We start from the raw sequence: 21,662 nt of genomic DNA, 5'->3' as shown, positions 1-21,662 counted from the left end.
GTGTAGAGGGTCTGGGAAGTTCTGAGATACCTACACACTGGGGGCAGGGGAAACCTGTAGAGGGAATCTGGTTGTCTGTGAGAACAGGAGGCCAATAGGGATTCATGGATGAGCAGTCTTCAGGTACAGGTTTCCATGAAGAAGAGGTGAAATGAAAGTGATTGTCAGTCTGAAGTTCTTCACTGAGGATCCAGCACATTCTGGCCCCATGACTGAGTAGAGCTTCACCAGATATCTTCACATCCACACTACCAAATATTCTTCCCTCCAGTGCTACAGCCAAAGAAATGCACAACTGCTTCCTTTGCAACATCCAGATACTAACCACTATGCAGAAGGCTTACTGTCATGCTCACAGCAAGGAAGAAACGCCTAAAGGAACCCCATGTGTTATCACAGAGCATCTACTGAAGAATGAATTTGAAGCTGAGAAGCAGTAAGTTGATAAATGGCACATGTGTCCTCCAAGTTTCTGAGGCTCTGTGACAGAAATAGCTTTCCATGGCAAACAGATCGATTCATTGCCTGGCTGAGCCATTTACTAACAATTTGACCATGGAAAAATGTCTTCAGGTTTGTTAACCTCAGTTTCTACAACTGCTAAGTGGTACTAAAAATATGGATACTTAAAATTTTGACAAAGGTCTATATAAAATATATATGAAGTACAGAGGGTAGCACAGATCCTGATATATTGTGGAAACTCAATGCATTCTATTACTTTTCCCCCTTTCTTTTATCCAAATACAAGGATTCCCAAATAACAGCAGCTTTCCAAATATCTATATTTACTTATATAGATATATTTATTATACTAAAATCTTAAAATTTACTTTAACATTGTCCTGTGTTTTGAGTGTATGTATATTAATTAATGCTTTTCATAATGACTTTCTGAAAGTGACCCAACTCCCTCAGAAAACAAATCGCCATGTGATTGGTCTCAGTGCACCTTGCCAGGCACATTTTAAATATTATTTTTGTAAAAATGCGGTATCAAGAGGTGCCCAGGTGGTTCATTCAGTTGGTCGACAGACTTTTGATCTCAGTACAGGTCTTGGTCTCAGGGTCACAAGTTCAATCCCTGCATTGGGCTCCATGAATGAAGCCTATTAAAAAAAAAAGAAAAGAAAAGAAAAAAAAAAAGAAAATGCATTATCAAGCAATACATTAGGGCTTGGATTCATAGTATATTTTGAAGATCAGTAATCATGAAGATCTACTGAAGTTACAATCACCTACCTTGGGAACAGGCCTATGTATTTAATAGGAAGAAAGTATTTTCTGTCTTCCAAGATTTTCATAGGCCACTACATAAGAGTAAAGGCAGTCGCTGCTTAGAAGTGTGACAACATTGCAGTTGAATGTTTCAAGTTCAGTAAGTAATGTGTCATTGTCCAAGGACCCCTCCTGAGTCATGAGATCATTCTCTAAAAGCTCTATGAGAATCAGACTGACAGCAGTCTTCACCCTCTTTCCACTCAGATGTCAGTTTAATCTGAATCACAGTGTGATTTGGTCTAACTCCTCCTACACAACTAGGCAGTACTCTCTACCTGTAAAGTGCTTTATTGTCTGAACACATTCCCTTTTCAGATGTCTGTATGTGAGCTGTGAAACCAGCAAATTAAGAACTGCAAAAGTCGTTTAACAAAGGCTGAGACTCAGAAGTATTCAGTTCCAAATCAAAATCACATTTCCAAATTTCCTTGATCTGATATATAATCTGTGATAGTGTACTGTTAAATAATATAGTAGAGATGCGCAAGTACCTCTCCTCAAATATTTTCAGTGTTGGGGAATTCTCAACATCTTGTTTTAAATGATCTCATTTTATTATGAAATCTTTTTGTTAGTAGTTTCTATATGATTCAAATCTCTCAGAATCCTCCATGAAAAGTTCCTAATGTAACTTAAGATGCTTGCATACACAATATTTCTTTTCCTGATTTCTCCCTAGTATTTCCCCCACGAAGTCTCTAATGCAGCTTTTGTCTAACACGGAATATTTCTGTTTTGCCTTGTCTTGTCTAGGGTTGGGTTTTGTTTTTGTTTTTGTTTTTATGTTTGCTTTATTTTGTTTAATTTTATTTTATATATTTTATCTTATTTTAAATTCCAGTACAGTGAACATACAGTGTTATATGAGTTTCATGCGTATAATATAGTGATTTAACAATTCCATGACAATTCCAACAATTCCATTTAACAATTCCAATTCCATATACCACCCAATGTTCATCAAAAGTGTACTCCTTAATCATCGTCACTTATTTCATCCAACCCCCAGCCACTTCCACTCTGATAGTCATCACTTTGTTCTCTGTAGTAAAGAGTCTGTTTCTTGATTTGACTCTCTTTCTCTCTCTTTTATTCCTTTACTTATTTGTTTAGTTTCTGCACAGTGAAGGAAATAATCAACAAAACTAAAAGACAACCTACTGAATGGGAGAAGATATTTGTAAATGACATATCCAGTAAAGGGTTAATATCCAAAATATATAAAGAACTTATACAACTCTCCACCCAAAAAACAAATAACCTGTGTCTTCCTTTCTGAAACCATATTATTATTTTAATTGGACTTTACATTTTTTTAAATAGGCTCCATGCCCAATGTGGGGCTTGAACTCAGGTCCCCAAGATCAAGAGTCGTATATTCTACAGAGTTAGCCCAGCACCCCTGGACTCTACATTTTAGAGAAGTTTTATGTTCACAGCAAAATCAAGCAGAATGCTCAGCTAACATAGTGGTTGCCCAACATTCCAGGGAGGCCACAAATGCTAACAAAAGTGATGAATATGGCCTAAAAGACACAATAATTTGCAAGAACACATGAAATGTGTTTATTAAAAAAATACAATTTCCACCAGCTGTGAAGTTTTTATGCTCATGGACAATACAAAACCATGGAATAGGATAACCAAGAATTTACATATTGAACATAGGCAGAATCAAATATTTTGTCTTCAGGTAATATAATAGAAACATTCATAATTCTTCAGTAAAAGGTTCTTTGAAGTAAACCCAGATATTCTAAATGAACCAATTATTACGGCTTCCAGTTTTATTAGAAAACCATGTTTGTTTGTTTTTTGTCACCCAGGCATTGTCTTGAACCAATTACAAGCTTGTAAAGAAAATTTCCATCATCTGAGCACATGATTCCAAAGATATATTTTATGGAACAAGACTCTGTGGAGGGAAGCAAAGTTTAAAACTAAGCTAAAACGAGCTTAACTAATTACCTTGACTAGCTTACTAACCACTAATTACTTCATAGGGGAACCCAGTTGAACTTAATGCTGCCCTATACAGAAACATCTCATGTTAAGGAGTTCCTATTAATCCAAATAGCCATGAATATGACATTCTGATAATATATTTTTACCTCAGAGCCATTCATCTATAAATCTTTATCAACTCTAGGTGTTCATTTAGTTAAACCAGAGCACACATACACACAGATATCCTTTCTGATAAGACGGTTGAAACTTTTGCAAATCTCAAGTTTCTTTCACACATTTTAATCTATTTTATCCCAATAAAAATATGAAAGAGGTAGATAACTTCTAATACAGAAATTGGAGCACAAAGAAGTTAGGAAATTAAGTAAAATTCCCATAGCTAATACATTACAAAGTTCAAGTTGTTTGTTCCTCTTTGTCTCCCTTTCTAATCACTGGAATCTTGAACACTTGCTATAACAGGGAGTTTACGGTTTCTTATGGTACCCATTTCATTGGAAAATTACTGTGTTATACAATCCCCACATGCTTCAGAGTCTCTCATCATTTCCGGTGTCACTTTGGGTCCTAGATAAAATTTATTTCAGGGTTGTGTTCACAAGCCAGTCCCATCAACTATGTCTGCTACTGCCTCCCACACTTTCATTCCCTTTCTCTCCAGAAGGGTCTATCCTCGATACCCATGGGTATGGCTGCCTTCTAGTCTCTATCTTTATGTAGAAGTGATAGAGAGGTCACCCAAGTCAACCACACCTCTTACCAGGTAATCTAGAGAACAATAGAGGAAACTTGTGTAAATTATCACAGAGAAATAGCATCTTAGAAAAATATCTATTTATTGTTTCCAGTCTGAGTGGGTTAGGAGTCCAAGTTCAGCCTAACTGGGATCTCTGTTCAGGGCCTTCTGATATGGTTGATATCAAGGTATCAACCAGGTTATCTGAGAAGCCTCTTTCTGTATAACTTAACTAGACTTGCCAGATTTATCATGAAACATATTTATTTATACTAAAAAGTTATCCTGGTTTTCATCTAAAATTCAAATTTATCTATCTTGAGGGTTTTTTTTTAATTTATTTTTTATTTTCAGCATAACAGTATTCATTATTTTTGCACCACACTCAGTGCTCCATGCAATCCGTGCCCTCTATAATACCCACCACCTGGTACCCAGACCTCCCACCCCCTGCCCCTTCAAAACCCTCAGATTGTTTTTCAGAGTCCATAGTCTCTCATGGTTCACCTCCCCTTCCAATTTCCCCCAACTCTCTTCTCCTCTCTATCTCCCCATGTCCTCCATGCTATTTGTTATGCTCCACAAATAAGTGAAACCATATGATAATTGTCTATCTTGAGTTTTATACACCAACCCCAAACATAACATAACCACAGGAATGATATCCCATCATCTTTGCCAAGGTAAGAGGCAAATTACAAGCCCTGCTCACACTGAAGGCAGGGGAGCATACAGGGGTGCGTGTCATCAATGGTCACTTTAGAGTTCATCCTACACATGCCTGCGAATTTATTCCTTTAGCCCAAATAGTGATTTTGTTTCCTCCAGGTGTGATGATATCTATTGCAATAAGGTCCAAGGGTATAGATACTTTCTGAAATGTATTACAGGTTTTTTCCCTGTCCAGAGACTGTTTCCCCTTATAATGGACCAACTTCTATCCATCTTTCATAGTTCAGCTAGAAGTTTGTCTCTCTTTCAGAAATATGCCTGACTCTTCTTTGTTTATTCTGAGTCTTGGCCTTTGGTTTTTTCCTCTGTATTTCCCAAACACCCTTGTTATAATTATATTATAGCAGTATTCTGATCTTTGTAGCTTGTGAGTTTATGTGTGTGTGTCTTTACCACACTTTTAGAAAGCAGGGATGAATATTTTAGTTCTCTGTTCATAGCATGTAATGATATGTCCTTTATTAGAAGCTCAAAAAATGTTTGATGATTGAGAATACTCATTCCTCTAATTCATAAAATATGGTTCTATATCTTCAAGGAGAATAATCTATCCACTCATCTTCTTGTGTCCTTCCTCTTCTCAAGCCTGCAATTTCTTTCAAGATTCAAGGGCTACTAGGGAACATTAAATTTATTTAACCATGAGTGGTTGAATCTTGACTCTAGTTCTGACAGTCTTTCTACATCCCCAATGAAAATAAGATTTCTCAATCCAAAACATTATACCTGACCTCTCCTCCTAGATACAGCAACATAAAAGTTTCTGGTTCTATATTTTCCTGGTATCAGCATCACTATTTTCACAATCAGGCTTCAAAGCTCAAATCCATTCCTAAACTATAGCATCCTAGAACAGGAAATGGATATGTAAAACTGGTGAATTCCACCCCTCCCCTAAAATAATCCTAATAATAGGTGATCCTGCCTGGGTAGAGAGCACCTAATGTACAAATCACTCTTGTTTCACATAGCATCACATAAAAAGAGCTCTTGTGTTGAGAAATTTGTATGTTGTGGTCATCCATTCACCCCACCCTGATTAGTCTCTCCAGAAAGACACAGAGCACATCTGCAATACTAGTCTTATTGATTTTGCAATGTCAGTTTTTCAGATATATAACTGTATATACCACCCTGAATTTGCTACAGTCCTAAGTGCTAAGAAGGCATGCATACTTTTTAGATATTACCTTCTCTAGAATTTTCTCTCAATTCTTCACTGCTGATGTCTAAAGGTCCTACGGTTCTTCCTTCACAAAATCCCTGATGCTCATCTGTTCCTTTTCATTATCTATGCCACCAAACAAATCTAGCACCATTTAACCAGTCTTGCCTCTCCTTCCAAACCATTTTTCACCATTATCATTTTCCCACTAAAAAGCCTTTTTATTTTATTTTATTTTATTTTATTTTTTTCAGTCTTCCAAGATTCATGGTTTATGCACCACACCCAGTGCTCCATGCAATCTGTGCCCTCCTTAACACCCACCACCAGACTTACCCAACCCCCCTCTCCCCTCCCCTCTAAAACCCTCAGTTTGTTTCTCAGAGTCCACAGTCTCTCATGGTTCATCTCCCCCTTTGATTTCCCCCATTTCACTTTTCAAAAAGCAGGTTTTTGAGTACTGTGTGTGTGTATGTGTGTGTGTGTGCATGAGTACATGCCCATGTGTGTTGGTGAGCATGTGAGTGCTGATTAACATGGGCAGAATGAAATGGATAAACCCAGGATCAGGAACCACAGTTTAGACCACACCTTGTATAGGAAGCGATCCTGGACATTAGTAACAATTAATGAGCATAATTCCTTGTTCTTCCATAGCCTACCTCTACTATAGTACTGAATGTTATATTAACACATTCTGTTTTAATTATCTGATTTCTTCAGTCAATTGTGAGTTATTTAAGGCCAGTAGCTTTGTCTTTATTTTGTGGGAATCTAAAGAACTAGGCAATTCACCAACTATTGAATGACAGCCTATGAGATTTCGTCCACCTGTAAAAATTGTTAATTTAATGTATAGGATGTCTTATAAGAAAAAATAATAATAACAATAATTATTAATTACATTTATATTTCATTCCATAGCTTTTGGGATATACTCATCTTTATCACTTCATCTGATGCTGACAAAAACAACACAAAGTAGGAAATTGTGGTTTTTATACACGTGTGTTTATACACATGTGTTTTTATACACATTCCAGGTGAGAAAAGGGAGACTGAGGATAGTTAAGTCTTGCCCAAGGACTATGAGTTATTTAGGCATAAAGTGGAATTGTTTCAATTCCCCCTATAACATAAAAGCTATGGCAAGACCCATAAATATTTTTTCATGAACTCTTTTTCCTTCAGTTTCTCAAATGCAAAATATTCACACTCATTAAAATTACCAATATTGTACACTTCGGTCATCTGGATAGAAATGTTCCTTGTGATCTCACCTTGGAGCCATAGCAGACAACTTAGCCCCCCGCTCAAACCTGCTCCATTACCCATCTTAAGCACCACACTGTGGTACTAGAGCTGTCCCTCAGCACCCGCAATCTGCCCAATGAGAGTACAATCTTCATAACATTCTTTAAGTCACCATTTAAGTAGAAATGATAGTAACTTTTCTAGACATCTCCAATTTTAGTCAATATAGGGTAAAACACCTGGCTCCACAACTCCCGTGTCAGAATTAAGGCCTCAGACTCTTGGTTGCCTTCTAATTATGACTGCCCCAATTTCGCAATTCTTTCTACTAAACTATATTCAACATTGGCTCCATTCTGGCAAACTCCATGACCCCTCCACTTTTCATGTCACCTGCTTTCTTCCTAAAACATCGTTGACATGACTATTTTACCTTCATCGTTCCATTGAATCTTTTTCCAGACAGTGGCTGAACAGTGCAATTAATTTTACAAGAATTTTGAAGACCTATTTCATGCATATTCCAGGACATAGAATTTTTTAATTAAAAGTATGTATCTAAAAAAAAGTATGTATCTAAAGTTTAAGGATGAGTTCTATGTTTTAAAAAACTCTAGGGGGGATGAATCATCATTTCCATTGGACAGCTCTCTATCCTTCCACCTCATGTAACATGAAAGAATAAATTATTTTCAATCTTCACTCTTCCTTACCCATTCACTTTTCAATATACTATAACCAAAACTTACTATTATCACTTCTTCGCTAAAAATTTTTTTTTAAATAAAAACTTTTTTTATGATAGATCCCATACCATCTGCCAAATCTAATAGAAACTTCTCTGGTAATTAATAGAATTTGATGATAAAATAAAAAGGAGGACCCAACCATCAGAAAATAAGCTACTTCACTAAAACCCATTAATTTGTTATGAAAAGTACATTGATAAACACTAAGTCAATTTACTTGGTATCAGAGCATATGTTAGAGTTCATAACCATGAAATACATATATGATAGATGTACAAAACATCTAACAAGGGCTTGTACCCATGCATTTGATATGAGAGAATTGAGATAATGGACTATAAAATTCTGAGCTTATCAAAATATTGCCAACATTAACTTAAAAAATAAGGTCAAACAATAAATTTTTTATGTTAAAATGGTTGTAACAGCAATTTCATATTGAGCAACCCAATAATAAATATAGTAAAAATTTACTGAGTTCTCATGTTGGTAGAGTTTTGCATATTTTATTTGTTTTATACTCTCAACAACCCTGATCTAGCACTATTTTATCATTTTACCTCTGAATATACTGAGGCTCAGAGGAGTTAAATAATATGCCATGATCACACAGCTAATAACTGATGGAGACTATATTAGAGCACAAGTAATGTGACTCTGGAACCTAGAATCTTTTTTTTTTCTTAGAAAATACTTTTTTTTTTTAAATTCACTTAATTAACATATAATATATTCTTAGTTTCAGACGTAGAGGTCAGAGATACATCAGTGTTATATAATACCCAGTGCTCATTTTATCATGTGCCCTCCTTGATGTCCATCACCCAGTTACCCCATCCCCTCACTCTCCTCCCATTCAGCAACACTCAGTTTGTTTCCTATAATTAAGAGTCTTTTACGGGGGCACCTGGGTGGCTCAGTGGGTTAAGTCTCTGCCTTCAGCTCAGGTCATGAACCCAGGGTCCTGGCATAGAGCGCCACATCAGGCTCTCTGCTTGGCAGGGAGCCTGCTTCCCCCATTCTCTCTGCCTGCTGCTCTGCCTTCTTGTGATCCCTCCCTCTCTGTCAAATAAATAAAAATAAAATAAAAATTTTTTTTTAAAAAAGAGTCTCTATGGTTTGCCTCCCTTTCTGATTTCATCTGGTTTTATTTTTTCCTCTCTTCACCTATGATCCTCTGTTTTGGTTCTTAAATTTCATACATAAGTGATATCATATGATAATTGTCTTTCTCTGATTGACTTATTTCTCTTAGCATAATACCCTCTATGGAACCTAGACTCTTAATCACAATTTTCTTCCTGGAAGTGTAGTCATTGGGATGACCTTGAGGAAATGCTATCTTGCAGAAGAAGAGTGTAGTTAAAAATGATGGTTCATGCACAGGGAAATATAGATATCAACTTAATATAAACTCCGAAGATTTCTAGATCTCTTTTACTGATTTTTGTGAATTTGTTTTCTTTTTCAGGCTCATAAATAATGCATCCATATTGTAAAACTTTCAAAAAATGATTTTATTCTCAGTAACAAGAGGGATGTGGACAATAGTCTGCTGTTAATTCTTTAATGACCTCGACTGATGATAAGGAATCTGATTTGCCAACTTCCGGGGTGTAAATATTCTTAGTATGATTAGTTTCAAATTAGCTGACTTATAAAATTCCTTAAAGTTTATAACATCTTTATTTTAATAAATTAACTTTCATCATTTACAACTTTAATCAATATGGCACTTCTGTGCATGGTATAAGGCAGGTATCTTAAACAGATGACAAATTAATTAATCCCATTTACTGAATAAACTACCTCAGATGAAAACTTTGTTACTGGGCACCTTCTGAGGTCTTTAGCACTGGCTATTGTGTTCTTACTATCTCAGAATGATCCATTCCTTATACCCGGATAACATGGAATTACTGCTTAATGGTTGTTGGTGGCCCAACATGACTCCTCTTCCTGGCAACAGTCCTCCTGGCCAGATTGTTGTGACCTTATAAAACCAAACTGTACAATAGAAATGTATCATGAAACACATAGAATTTAGAACTTTCCAGTAGCTGCATTTTAAAAAGATAAAAAGAAATAGATGAATTGCTTTTATAGCATATTTCATTTAATATACCCAAAATATTACCACAATATATAATCAACAGTTTTTTAATTGTTTGATATAGTTTTCATTCATTTTTTATACCAAGTCTTTGATATCTAGTGTGTATGTTACACTTAAAATACATTTCATTATGGACTAGTCAATTTTCAAATGCTCGTAGACATATCTCTCTAGTGGCTACCATATTGGATGCAGCTAAAGAAAATCTCAGAATTCCCATATGGGGGTGATGCTGATTATAAATTTTCCAGTAGAGGTTGCTACTTAAGTAGTAGCTGCCAATTTATTCACTTTCTTTTTTTTTTAATTTATTTTTTATTTTCAGCATAACAGTATTCATTATTTTTGCACCACACCCAGTGCTCTATGCAATCCATGCCCTGTATAATACCCACCAGCTGGTACCCCGACCTCCCACCCCCCACTCGGATTGTTTTTCAGAGTCCATAGTCTCTCATGGTTCACCTCCCCTTTTTAAAAATACCTCTTCCTTGAATTTTATTTTCCCTCTCACGTAACAGACCAATTTCAACTCATCCTTTATGGCTCTTCTCATATGTCATTCTCCTTTAGAAGCTATTTCTAGCCTTTTTCTAGTCTTCTTGTCATGACTTATTTTGGTTTCCATCTTGAATCCTATAGGATTCTATAAAACCTATAAACACACATGCTAGAATGAGAATGTGTGATTTACTACTTTGTATCCAAATGAACATTTTTAATTAGTGGAAGAAACAACCAATTAAATACGATGCAGCACCAGTCATAACATAAAGCTGGAACATGGATTTTAACATTTGCTAAATGACTGAAAGAACAAATAAATGATTTTACAACTTACTGCAACCATAATATGCAACAGGTAATCAAAGAAAAGGACTTTGTGTTACTTCATGAAGAAGCTTTAAAGTTTAACTCATCTCCTGACTATAGAAAGTGTTGACTTTTATTATGACCCAATATGTGAGGCCATATTTTTATTTTTCCCAACCTTCATCCACCAATGATACACACACACACACACATACACACTTTCTCTAATTTTATCATAATGAACTCCCTTTTAACATGCTCATCATTTCCTCATTTCACTCAACTGGAAGTTACAAATGTTTTCCCAGGCACCATATTTCAGATTTGAACATATGTTAATTTTAGTTTGTGAAGACTCTTTTCTAGAAAATAAATTTTCCCTTTCCATACTTAATAAATGGTATTCTTGAATTGTTAATGTCTTTGAAAACAAAGGACATAATGAAAAAATAAGCATATTTTCAACCAATGGTAATTATTAGAATTGTCTTCATCTTTTTGTAAGAATAACTGAGATTAACCCAAAGCAGTCATTCCTTAGCTCTGACTAACAAATGTTCCACCTGTGAAAAGTGCTCAACTCTTGCAAGAACTTCCATTTCCTCTTCACTAAAACACATTTTATCTTGGGTATAGCCTTGCTGCAGGGTGTACATTGATGACAGAACCATCTTTCTTGGAAGCAGCCATTTTGTGGAGTTTCCTAGCTCAGGGACCTCAGACTCAGACTTTGTGCAGTGACCCTTGTCATGGAGATGAGACAGAAAGTCATTTTTCACTGTCCATGGAAACTGAGCCTGAAAAGAAATTCTATGTTATATGATACAGGGTTAGAGATCTGGAAAGTCACATGAGAAAAGGACACTGAACTCAGAATCCACAAACTGGTAGGCTCTCAAACTCGGACAGTAGACTGGGCTTTTCATCCCATTCTTCTATCTGAACCAACTGAGGTGATAGAGCTTACTGATATCCCTAGTCCTTGCTCTTTTCCACAAAAATTGTGACACTATTGATCAAACCCAAAACACAATACATTTCTCTTCTTCCTCAACAATTACTATCATACTTTCCAGTGTTTCTTGTAACAGGCATCAGTCCATTAGAATCAAAACGCCAAAATACCTCCCTGAACTATCTTTCCAATACTACAACTTTTACTCTCTTCCCCAGAAAGCTGCTTTATTCTTTTTATAGCACTTATCTGTCTAAATGTATCTTAATTTATTCTTATTATTATTGTACCTTTTAGAATGCAAGCACTCTTAGAGAAAGACAGTGGTCTACAATTCTGCTATGGTATCTTCAGTGTGTAGGACACTTTCCTTACAAAAACATTCAAAACTATTTGTCAAACAAATGGCTTAAATCAATTTCTTCAAACTCAGTGTATGCAAACAAATATACATATACTTCCAGCCAAATGCACATGATATGATATGACATCTTTCCTCTAGCTTATCCTTCCCTTAGTTGTTCATGTGTCACTTGAGTCTGCTTCTAATTTGTCATTAATCCTGGAAACTCTCTATCCCAGGCCACTAAACCATCCATTCAGCTCTCAAACCATACTTCACCTCCCTTGGGCTTCTGTCACAACCTCTTGAATAGGTGTCCTCCCTCCTCTTTCCCTTCCAACTCCATTTTAGACTCAGTGTTTTTTCCAGTACACAGTTCCAAAACACTGTGATTTCTGTTGGGTTGTTAATACTGAAGTATGAGGGATATAAGAAATAAGTAGAGAAGACATTATCTCTGATGCATGATGAGAAGTAATTCTTGTGTTATATGAAGAAAGAGATCCCCGGTTCATGAAATGTATTGTCAGCCCAATTTTCAAGAGAGGTCATAACACCTCAAAAAAAAGGAGTAATTCACAAGCAAGAACAGAGATTTGTTAGAAACAAAGAACTGTTTTTATTGAGAATACATTTTTTGTCCAACTGTGAGATGTTAGGATCCCTGGGACAGTCCCAACACAAAATCCAGATTAAGGGAACAAAGACCAATATTTGGGAAATAATCAGATGATACCACACAGCCTAGACCCTCAAGAACCCATCCTCACAAACGTTCACAGGGGATCAAAGCCTCTGTCAAGCATGCAATTTCCTGGACGTAGAATTCTTGGGGTATGGATTCTTGCTTCAGTTGTCACGTTGGTGGTGTCATTTCAGAAGCAAATGGGGCTTGGAGAGCGATGGTCTAGCAGCAAGAAGAATAACATCTTCGGTAGCAAAATGGCCGGGAGCCACAGCAGCCAGAGCCAGAGCCATATCCAAAGCCACAGCAGGAGCCTTTTCCACAGCCCCATCCTGAGCCATAACCACAGCCACAGCCTGAGCCATAGCCATAGCCACAACGGGAGCCATAGCCACAGCCACATCCTGAACCATAGCCACAGCCACAGCCTGAGCCATAGCCATAGCCATAGCCACAGCCTGAGCCACAGCCATAGCCACAGCCTGAGCCATAACCACAGCCACAGCCTGAGCCATAACCACATCCACATCCTGAAGTATAGCCACAGCCACAGCCTGAGCCATAACCACAGCCACAACGGGAGCCATAGCCACAGCCATAGCCACAGGTGTTCCCGTAGTTACAACACATGTTGCCAGGAGAAGAGGATTCAGGTGGGTTGCAAGTGGATGTGTGGTGAAGTGTGGTCCCTACTACGCTTGGACCCTTATATACTGCCAGTAATTGGCAAGAGCATACCATTCACCCTCTGACTTACCCAACAAGTATGTAAAAAACTTTTATGTGTCTGTCAATGTCAACAATCATTAATGTCTTAGGAAAACTGAGCTCATTATTTGGATCTCCTTTTTTATTTAAGGAGCAGAATTTTAATTTGCTCTGCCAAAAATTGTCTCAGTAAAATCATGTGTTCTACATACCACTGATACCCAACTTCACAAGCTCCTATCATTTAATATACTTTATATAACAAGATTTGGGAGAATTAAGAAAATTATGTCCTTCTTAAAAAAAAAAAAAAAGAAAGAAAGAAAATTATGTCCTTCTTGATTTCTCCTATTTCCTAAAATATTTACCTCTACCCCTAAGGGAGGAAATTCTCCCATCTTTTTTCTGGAATCATTGAAACTTTTTGTGAACTTCTCACACCCAGATACCTTCTGCAGAAACCTACTGGCTTCTTGTGAGAGAAACCAGGGAGATGTTGATGTTAGAGCACAGGGCAGTCCCCAGTAACATCGTAACAACTGATATAAAATATCAATAATGCTGAGATTAGAAACCTTGGTGTATAGCTTCACAACGATAAATTACCTTCTCTCTTTACCGTTGTATAATTCCAAGTATTTCCTTTCTTTTCAACTAAACCAAACATCTAACCTTTCCATCACTTCACGTGGAGACTAAATCAAAACAAACAAACAAAAAGATAGGAAGGTGTTATATGTTTGTTTGTTTGTGATGTTTTTGCTACCTTTGGTTGTCTAGGTTTTACCTAAATCATCAATATCCAAAGCAGGAAAAAAACAAAATTTAAATTGCCTTTTACTGTCATAACTATGACAACTAAGTTGGGAGTACAAACTCAAGAAGATTGTACCTTCCATTCCACACTCAAATTTCAATAACAAAGGAATGAGATCTGTCTACTCATTTTTAAAAGGACTTCAACAGAGATTTTCATAAAGCTACTGAATTCTTTTTGAGAGAACTTTCATTATTACACATTTTCCCTTCAGTTGGGAGTATTTTCAACTACTTTTTCTACCACTAGCTACTGGTCTATCTCCTCTCTCTACTATGTTTCATCCTTAACCAGAAGTTTCAAGAAAATACATCCTATTCTAGTTGTTCTTTACCTATATTTTCTCTACTTTGCTGTCAACTCTTGAAATTCAAAACTATAAATTCTAATGCACAAGTTCCCTCAAGTAGGTGTGTTACTTTTCAAACAACCACCTTTGGGTCAAAGGTGAAATGTTGATGAAGTTTTCTCTTTATGGCATTATTTCTAGTAACTCTACATTGAGGATACTGATCCATGATGGCAGAAAAATATTATTCTGTGTATCGCTGAATCACTACTTAGTTCCGAGTCCCCAGTACATGATTTGAACTCAGTTATTTATTTCCCCAATCAAAAAAAGATGCATTAAAACAATGTTCAATGTTCAAACATTGGTGTGACACTTAGAAGCTGTAAGATACTTGGATACATTAACAATGTTCTCATTTCATTCAAGCTGAAAGTCTCACATATCCTTTGACTAAATGAGTCTCAAATTTCCCATCTGGAAGATTTGTGTTAATTTATGAAGACGTTTTCCAAGATGTATAAATTACCTTATATGCCCAATAAATGATCAACCCTTTACTGGATATGTAAATTAGGATGCAGATACCAAATAGATGATATTCTTCTGTCTTTCCAAAACCTTAAAGCACAAGGAACTTAATGAAACGTGAGTAGACTTTCAACTGTAATTATTAGAATTCCCTTCCCTTCATTGTAGGATTTCCGCACCTCAAGTTTACCCAAGCACAGCTCTCAGATCCAACTATTAAACATTCCATCTGTGAGCTGCTCAACTCCTGAAAAACACTTGTTTCTTCACCAGTAGGGCATAGTGTCCTGGGCATAGCATCAGTTCCCGTGCTGATGTTGATGACAGAACCACCTTCCTTAGAACTGTTTGGTAGAGTCTCCTAGCTCCAGGGACCTCAGATTCAGGCTTTGCCCAGTGAACATTGTCATGGAGATGAGACAGACTCATTTATACAGCATGGTGGGAACTGAATCTGAAAAGTCTTTTTCAGATCAGTCTTTTCTTTTATAGGATATAAATGTTAGAGCTCTGGAAAGTCCCATGAGGAAAGGACCCTGAAGTCAAAACCCAACAAATTACTACACTCTCAAACTTATAAAGTCAACCAGAAATTTTGATTGCATTCATATGTGTTCCCCAAACAAAGCAAGCCCATTTAAGGAACTAGGCCTTCGCTTTGTCACTAAAAATTGCGGCACCACTGATCGAACCCAAAATTTAATGCATTTCTCTTCCCCCTTTAAACTTAGTACCAACCTTTCTAGTGTTTCCTGTAACAGGCATCAGTTCATTTGATACAAAATGTTAAAATAACTTCTCCAATTATCTCTCCAATATTTCAACTTCCATTTTCTTCCCCAGGAAACTGCTTTATTCCTTCAATAGCAATTAGGTGTCTAAATTTAATTTAATTAATTCTTACTAGTTTTTCTTATCACCTATTAGAATATAAGTGCCCCAAGAGGGGGAAAAAATGCCTCTGCAACTTTGTTGCTGTATCTTCCATGTATAGGAAAGTTCCCTTTCAAAAACCTTCCAAGAAAAGAGGGACCCCCGGGTGGCTCAGTCAGTTAAGCATCTGCCATTGGCTCAGGTCATGATCCCAGAGTCCTGGGATGGAACTCCACATCTGGCTCCCTGCTCTGCAGGGCATCTACATTTCCCACTCCCTCTGCTCTTCAACCCTGCTCATGCTTTCTCTCATTCTCTCTCTCTCAAATAAATAAAATATTTAATAATGAATAAATAATAAAAATAAATAAACAAAACCATTCAAAGAGATAGAGTACCTGGGTATCTCAGTTGGTAAGGAATGACTCGCGATTTCGGCTCTGGTCATGATCTCAGGGTCCTGAGAATGCCCCCACATTGGAGCCTGTGCTCAACTCAGAATGTGTATGAGATTCTCCCTCTCGGATACCTGGGTGGCTCAGCCAGATAAAGTGTCTGCCTTTGGCTCAGGTCATGACCCCAATGTCCTGGGAATGAGTCCCTCATCTGGCTACTTGCTCAGCAGGAAGTCTGTTTCTCCCTCTGCCTGCCATTCCCCGTGCTTGTGTGTTCCCTCTCTCTGACAACTAGATATTTTTTTTTTTTTTAAAGATTCTCACTCTTGCTCTCACTCTCTCTCTCTAGCATCCCTCTCCCCGGTCATACTTTCTAAATAAACAAACAAGCAAATAAATAAAATCTTAACAAGAAAAAAAAAGTCAAAGCTATTTGGTATTAACTGACTTAAAACAATTTCCTAAATTCAATCCTTGAAAATAAATATTTTTTGCACTTCTGCCAAAATGCACATGATACGATATGACATTTTTACTCTAATTTACCCTTCCCTTAGTTGTTCATGCATCACCAGGGTCTGCTTTTAATTTCTCATTATTCCTGGAAACTCTCTCTTCCATGACATTCATCCACCCATTCAGCTCTCAGACCACACCTCCTCTCCCTTGGGCTTCTGTCACAACCTCCTGAATAGGTGTCCTCCCTCCTCCTCTTTCCCCATCACCTCAATTCTAAATACAGAGTGATTTTCAGGACACAGTTCTGTAATAATGTGTGATTTGTGTTGTGTTGTGTTGTGTTGTGTTTTGAGTGCCTGAACATGAGGGATATGAGAAATAAGTGAAGAAGACATTCAATCTGGTGCACAATGAGAAGTAATATGTGTCTTATGCCAAGAAATAACCCCAGGATTATGAGGCATATTGTCAGCCCAATTTGCAAGAGAGGTCATAACACCTCAAAAAAAGGAGTAATTCACAAGCAAGCGCACAGAGATTTGTTAGAAGCAAAGAACCATATTTATTGAGAATAAGTTTTTTGTCCAACTGTGAGATGATAGGATCCCTGGGACAGTTCTAACACAGAATCCTGATTAAAGGAACAAAGAACCATGTCTGGGAAATAGTTAGATGATACCACCCATCCTCACAAACATTCACTGGGGGTCAAAGCCTCTGTCCAGCATGCAATTTCCTGGATGTAGAATACTTGGGGTATGGATTCTTGCTTCAGCTGTCGCTTTGGCGGTGTCATTTCAGAAGCAAATGGGGCTTGGAGAGCGATAATCTAGCAGCAAGAAGAATAACATCTTCAGTAGCAAAGTGGCCGGTAGCCACAGCAGCCAGAGCCAGAGCCATATCCACAGCCACAGCAGGAGCCTTTTCCACAGCCCCATCCTGAGCCATAGCCACAGCCGCAGCCTAAGCCATAGCCACAGCCACATCCTGAGCCATAGCCACAGCCACAACGGGAACCATAGCCACAGCCATAGCCAGTTCCATAACCACAGCCAGAATAGGGGCCACATCCATAGCCATAGCCGCATCCGCAGCCATAGCCACAGGAGTTCCTGTAGTAACAACACATGATGTCAGAGAAAGAGAATTCGGGTGGGCTAGAAGTAGACGTGTGATGAAGTGTGGTCTTCTACTTCCCCTGGACCTTTTTATACTGCCAGTAATTGATAGAGCATACCATTCACCCCTGACTTACCCAACAAATATGTAAGCAACATTTATGTGCCTGTCAATGTCAACCATCAATAATGTCTTGGGAAAAATGAGCTCATTATTTTGGAGACTCCCATTTTATTTAAAGAGCAGCATTTTAATTATCTCTGTCAAAGAATTATCTGAGTAGAATCATGTGCTGTACATACCACTGATACACAACCTCATGAGCTCCTAGCATTTAATCTACCTGATATAACAAGATTGGGGGAATTTAGGTAAATTTTGTTCCTCTTGATCTCTCCTCTTTCCTAAAATATCTACCTCTTTCCATAGGGGAAGAATAGCTGCCTTCTCCTTTCTGGAATCATTGTAACTTTTTTTTTTCTTTTAAGATTTTTGTATTTATTTGACAGAGAGACACAGTGAGAGAGGGAACACAAATAGGGGAGTGGGAGAGGGAGAAGCAGGCTTCCCTCTGAGCAGGGAGCCTGATGCAGGGTTCCATCCCAAGACTCCTGGATCATGACCTGAGCTGAAGCCAGACGCTTAACAACTGAGCCACCAAGGTCCCCTCATTGCAACTTTTTACCAGGCTTCTTGTACCCTGATACTTATTGCAGATACCTGCAGGCCCCTTGTGGTAGGAAGGAAGAAAGATGCTTATCTCAGGACAAAGAACAGCCCCCAACAACATTGAAACGTTTGAAATAAAATGTCAATAGTGCTGTGATCTAGAAACCTTGATATTTAGCTTCACATCAATAAATTAACTTCTTTGCTGGTGTCTAATTCCAAATATTCCCTTTCTTCCCAACTAAATCAAATATCCAATCATTCTATCACCAGACATGAATCAAAAAAGAAGAAAGAATGAAATATTTCTCTTTTGGGGGTTTGATTCCTTGTTTGCTATGATGTTTTAGCTTATCTTGGTTCTCTAGGGTTTACTTAAATCACTTTACAAACCAAGCAGAATCCAAAATTTAAATTACTTTCTCCTGTAACCACTATGAAATCCAAGCTAGAAGAAAGTACAACCTTAGGAAGGTCATTGCTTCGACTCCACACTCAAGTTTCAGTAAAGGAAATGAGCGTCATCCGCCCCTTACTTAAGGCCTTCAACAGGAATACTAATAAATGTACTGAATTTCTTTCTGAGAACTTTCATTAGTAGACATTTTCTTTATATTGAAAGTACTTCCTACAACTTCATCTATTGTTGGTCACTGTTTTATCTCATCACTCTGCTGTTTCTTCTCTTCTGAGAAGCTTAAAGAAAATACACCCCATTCCAATTATTCTTTACCTTTATTTTCTCTACTTTTCTGTCATTCTTGAAATTTTAAACTGTAGATTTTTATATATATACATTTTTTTATTTATTTTCAGCATAACAGTCTTTCTTGTTTTTGCAAAACACCTAGTGCTCCATGCAATCCGTGCTCTCTCTAACACCCACCACCTGGTTCCCCCAACCTCCCACTCCCTGCCCTTCAAACCCCTCAGATTGTTTTTCAGAGTCCATATTTCTCATGGTTCACTTCCCCTTCCAATTTCCCTTAACTCCCTTCTCCTCTCTAACTCCCCTTGTCCTCCACGCTATTTGTTATGTTCCACGAATAAGTGAAACCATATGATAATTGACTCTCTCTGCTTGACTTATTTCACTCAGCATCATCTCTTCCAGTCCTGTCCATGTTGCTACAAAAGTTGGGTATTCATCCTTTCTGGTGGAGGCATAATACTCCATAGTGTATATGGACCACATCTTCCTTATCCATTCATCTTTTGAAGGGCATCTTGGTTCTTTCCACAGTTTGGCGACCGTGGCCATTGCTGCTATAAACATTGGGGTACAGATGGCCTTTCCTTCCACTACATCTGTGTCTTTAGGGTAAATACCCAGTAGTGCAATGGGGCAGGGTCATAGGGAAGTTCTATTTTTAATTTCTTGAGGAATCTCCACACTGTTCTCCAAAGTGGCTGCACCAACTTGCATTCCTACCAACAGTGTAAGAGGGTTCCCCTTTCTCCACATCCCCTCTAACACATGCTGTTTCCTGTCTTGCTAATTTTGGCCATTCTAACTGGTGTAAGGTGATATCTCAATGCGGTTTTAATTTGAATCTCCCTAATGGCTAGTGATGATGAACATTTTTTCATGTGTCTGATAGCCATTTGTATGTCTTCATTGGAGAAGTGTCTGTTCATATCTTCTGCCCAGTTTTTGATATGATTATCTGTTTTGTGTGTTTTGAGTTTGAGGAGTTCTTTATAGATCCTGGATATCAACCTTTTGTCTGTACTGCAAATTTTAATGCACAAGTTCCGTAGAATAGATACATTCCTTTTCAAACACCTACCTTCCCACCAAAATACCCCTGAACTATTGAACATGTTTTCTACACTTATTGTATAATTTCTATTCACCTCCATTCAGATTCCAGATACTGATCCCTGATGTCAGAAAAAAAAGCTCTTATTCTGTGCGTCCCTGAATGACTAATTAGAGTTCTAAATAGAGTTCTAGAGTGCACAGGACATAACTTGAACTTAATCAATACTTTTGTCATTAAAAAACAGATGCATTAAAGCAAAAACATGTTCAAGTATTTTTGTGCCAGTTAGAAGCTCTAAGATATTTTTATATATTTGATATATTGATATATTGTCACAATATTCTCGTATCATTCAAGCTGAAAGTCTCAAATGTTCCTTGACTAAGAGGGTCAAAATTTCACAATTTGATTATGTGTTAGTTTATGAAGACATTTTTCTAGATGTATAAATTATCTAATAGGTTCAATAAATGGTCAACTCTTTACTGGGTATATAAATTATGATATCAATTGATATTATGATATCACTACCTAATTGAAGATATTCTTCCCTTTCAGAAAGCCTTCAAGGACAAGGATCATAATATGACAATGAGTAGATTTTCAACACACTGTGATTATAAGAATTCCATTCCCATCTCTGTAGGATTTCCCCACCTCAGATTTACCTAGAACAGTCAGTCCTCAGATCTGGCTTACACAGGATTCCACCTGTGAAAACTACCTAACTCTTGATGAACTCCTTTTTCTTCATTGCTAGAACATATTATATCCTGGGCATAGCTTCACTCCAGGTCTGACTTTGTTGGGAGAGTTACCTTCCTTGCAGACCGTCATTCTGCAGAGTTTCCTAGTTTCAGATACCCCAAACTCAGATTTGTGCAGTGACCTTCGTCATGGAGACAAGACAGGGCGTCATTTTTCACTGCTCATGGAAACTGAGCCTGAAAAGACATTCTATAATATAGAATTCAATGTTAGAGCACTGAAAAGTCACATAGGGAAGGGAATCTGAAAACAGAATCCACAAAGTAATAGATTCTCAAACTCAGATAGTAGGCTGGGCTTTTCATCCCATTCTTATATCTGTACCAGTTCACACACAGAGCATGCCATTAACCACTAGTCCTTGCTCTTTTCCACTAAAAATTGTGACACCACTGATCATACACAAAACAATGCATTTCTTTTCTTCCTTTACATATAACACTGCCCTTTTGTGTAACAAACACTAGTTCA

General features: G+C 37.4%; 1 protein-coding gene across 2 annotated transcripts; it reads right to left on the bottom strand.

Annotated features, from left to right (window-relative positions):
* Window positions 1-12,765: 12,765 nt before the first annotated feature.
* Window positions 12,766-18,024, bottom strand: LOC106006295 (keratin-associated protein 21-1-like). Of its 2 annotated transcripts, none has more exons than XM_013058888.1 (2): window positions 17,767-18,024; window positions 12,766-13,279 (listed from the first exon to the last, which is right to left on the bottom strand). In XM_013058888.1, the coding sequence occupies exons 1-2, from the start codon at window positions 17,996-17,998 to the stop codon at window positions 13,020-13,022; spliced, it is 492 nt and encodes a 163-aa protein (XP_012914342.1). In that variant the 5' UTR covers window positions 17,999-18,024; the 3' UTR covers window positions 12,766-13,019. The 2 variants fall into 2 exon arrangements, with proteins under 2 accessions (XP_012914342.1, XP_044941131.1); XM_045085196.1 differs by lacking the exon at window positions 17,767-18,024 and adding an exon at window positions 13,388-13,427 and having other exon boundaries at window positions 12,766-13,255.
* Window positions 18,025-21,662: the final 3,638 nt, after the last annotated feature.

The sequence above is a fragment of the Mustela putorius genome, unplaced genomic scaffold, assembly GCF_011764305.1.
Source record: "Mustela putorius furo isolate JIRA1106 unplaced genomic scaffold, ASM1176430v1.1 tig00000832_pilon_pilon_pilon, whole genome shotgun sequence".
Taxonomy (NCBI): Eukaryota; Metazoa; Chordata; class Mammalia; order Carnivora; family Mustelidae; genus Mustela; species Mustela putorius.
The sequence above is the reverse complement of the archived record's forward strand: the minus strand, read 5'-3'. Positions and strand labels throughout refer to the sequence as shown.

Bases quoted from the DNA above. Each gene is read 5' to 3' on its own strand.
- LOC106006295 (XM_013058888.1), bottom strand. From the start codon at position 17,998: ATGTGTTGTTACTACAGGAACTCCTGTGGCTATGGCTGCGGATGCGGC. The intron at 13,280-17,766 runs GCTCTGGCTCTG...GTTATGGCTCAG, and splicing joins CTGCTGTGGCTGTGGATATG to GCTGTGGCTATGGCTGTGGC.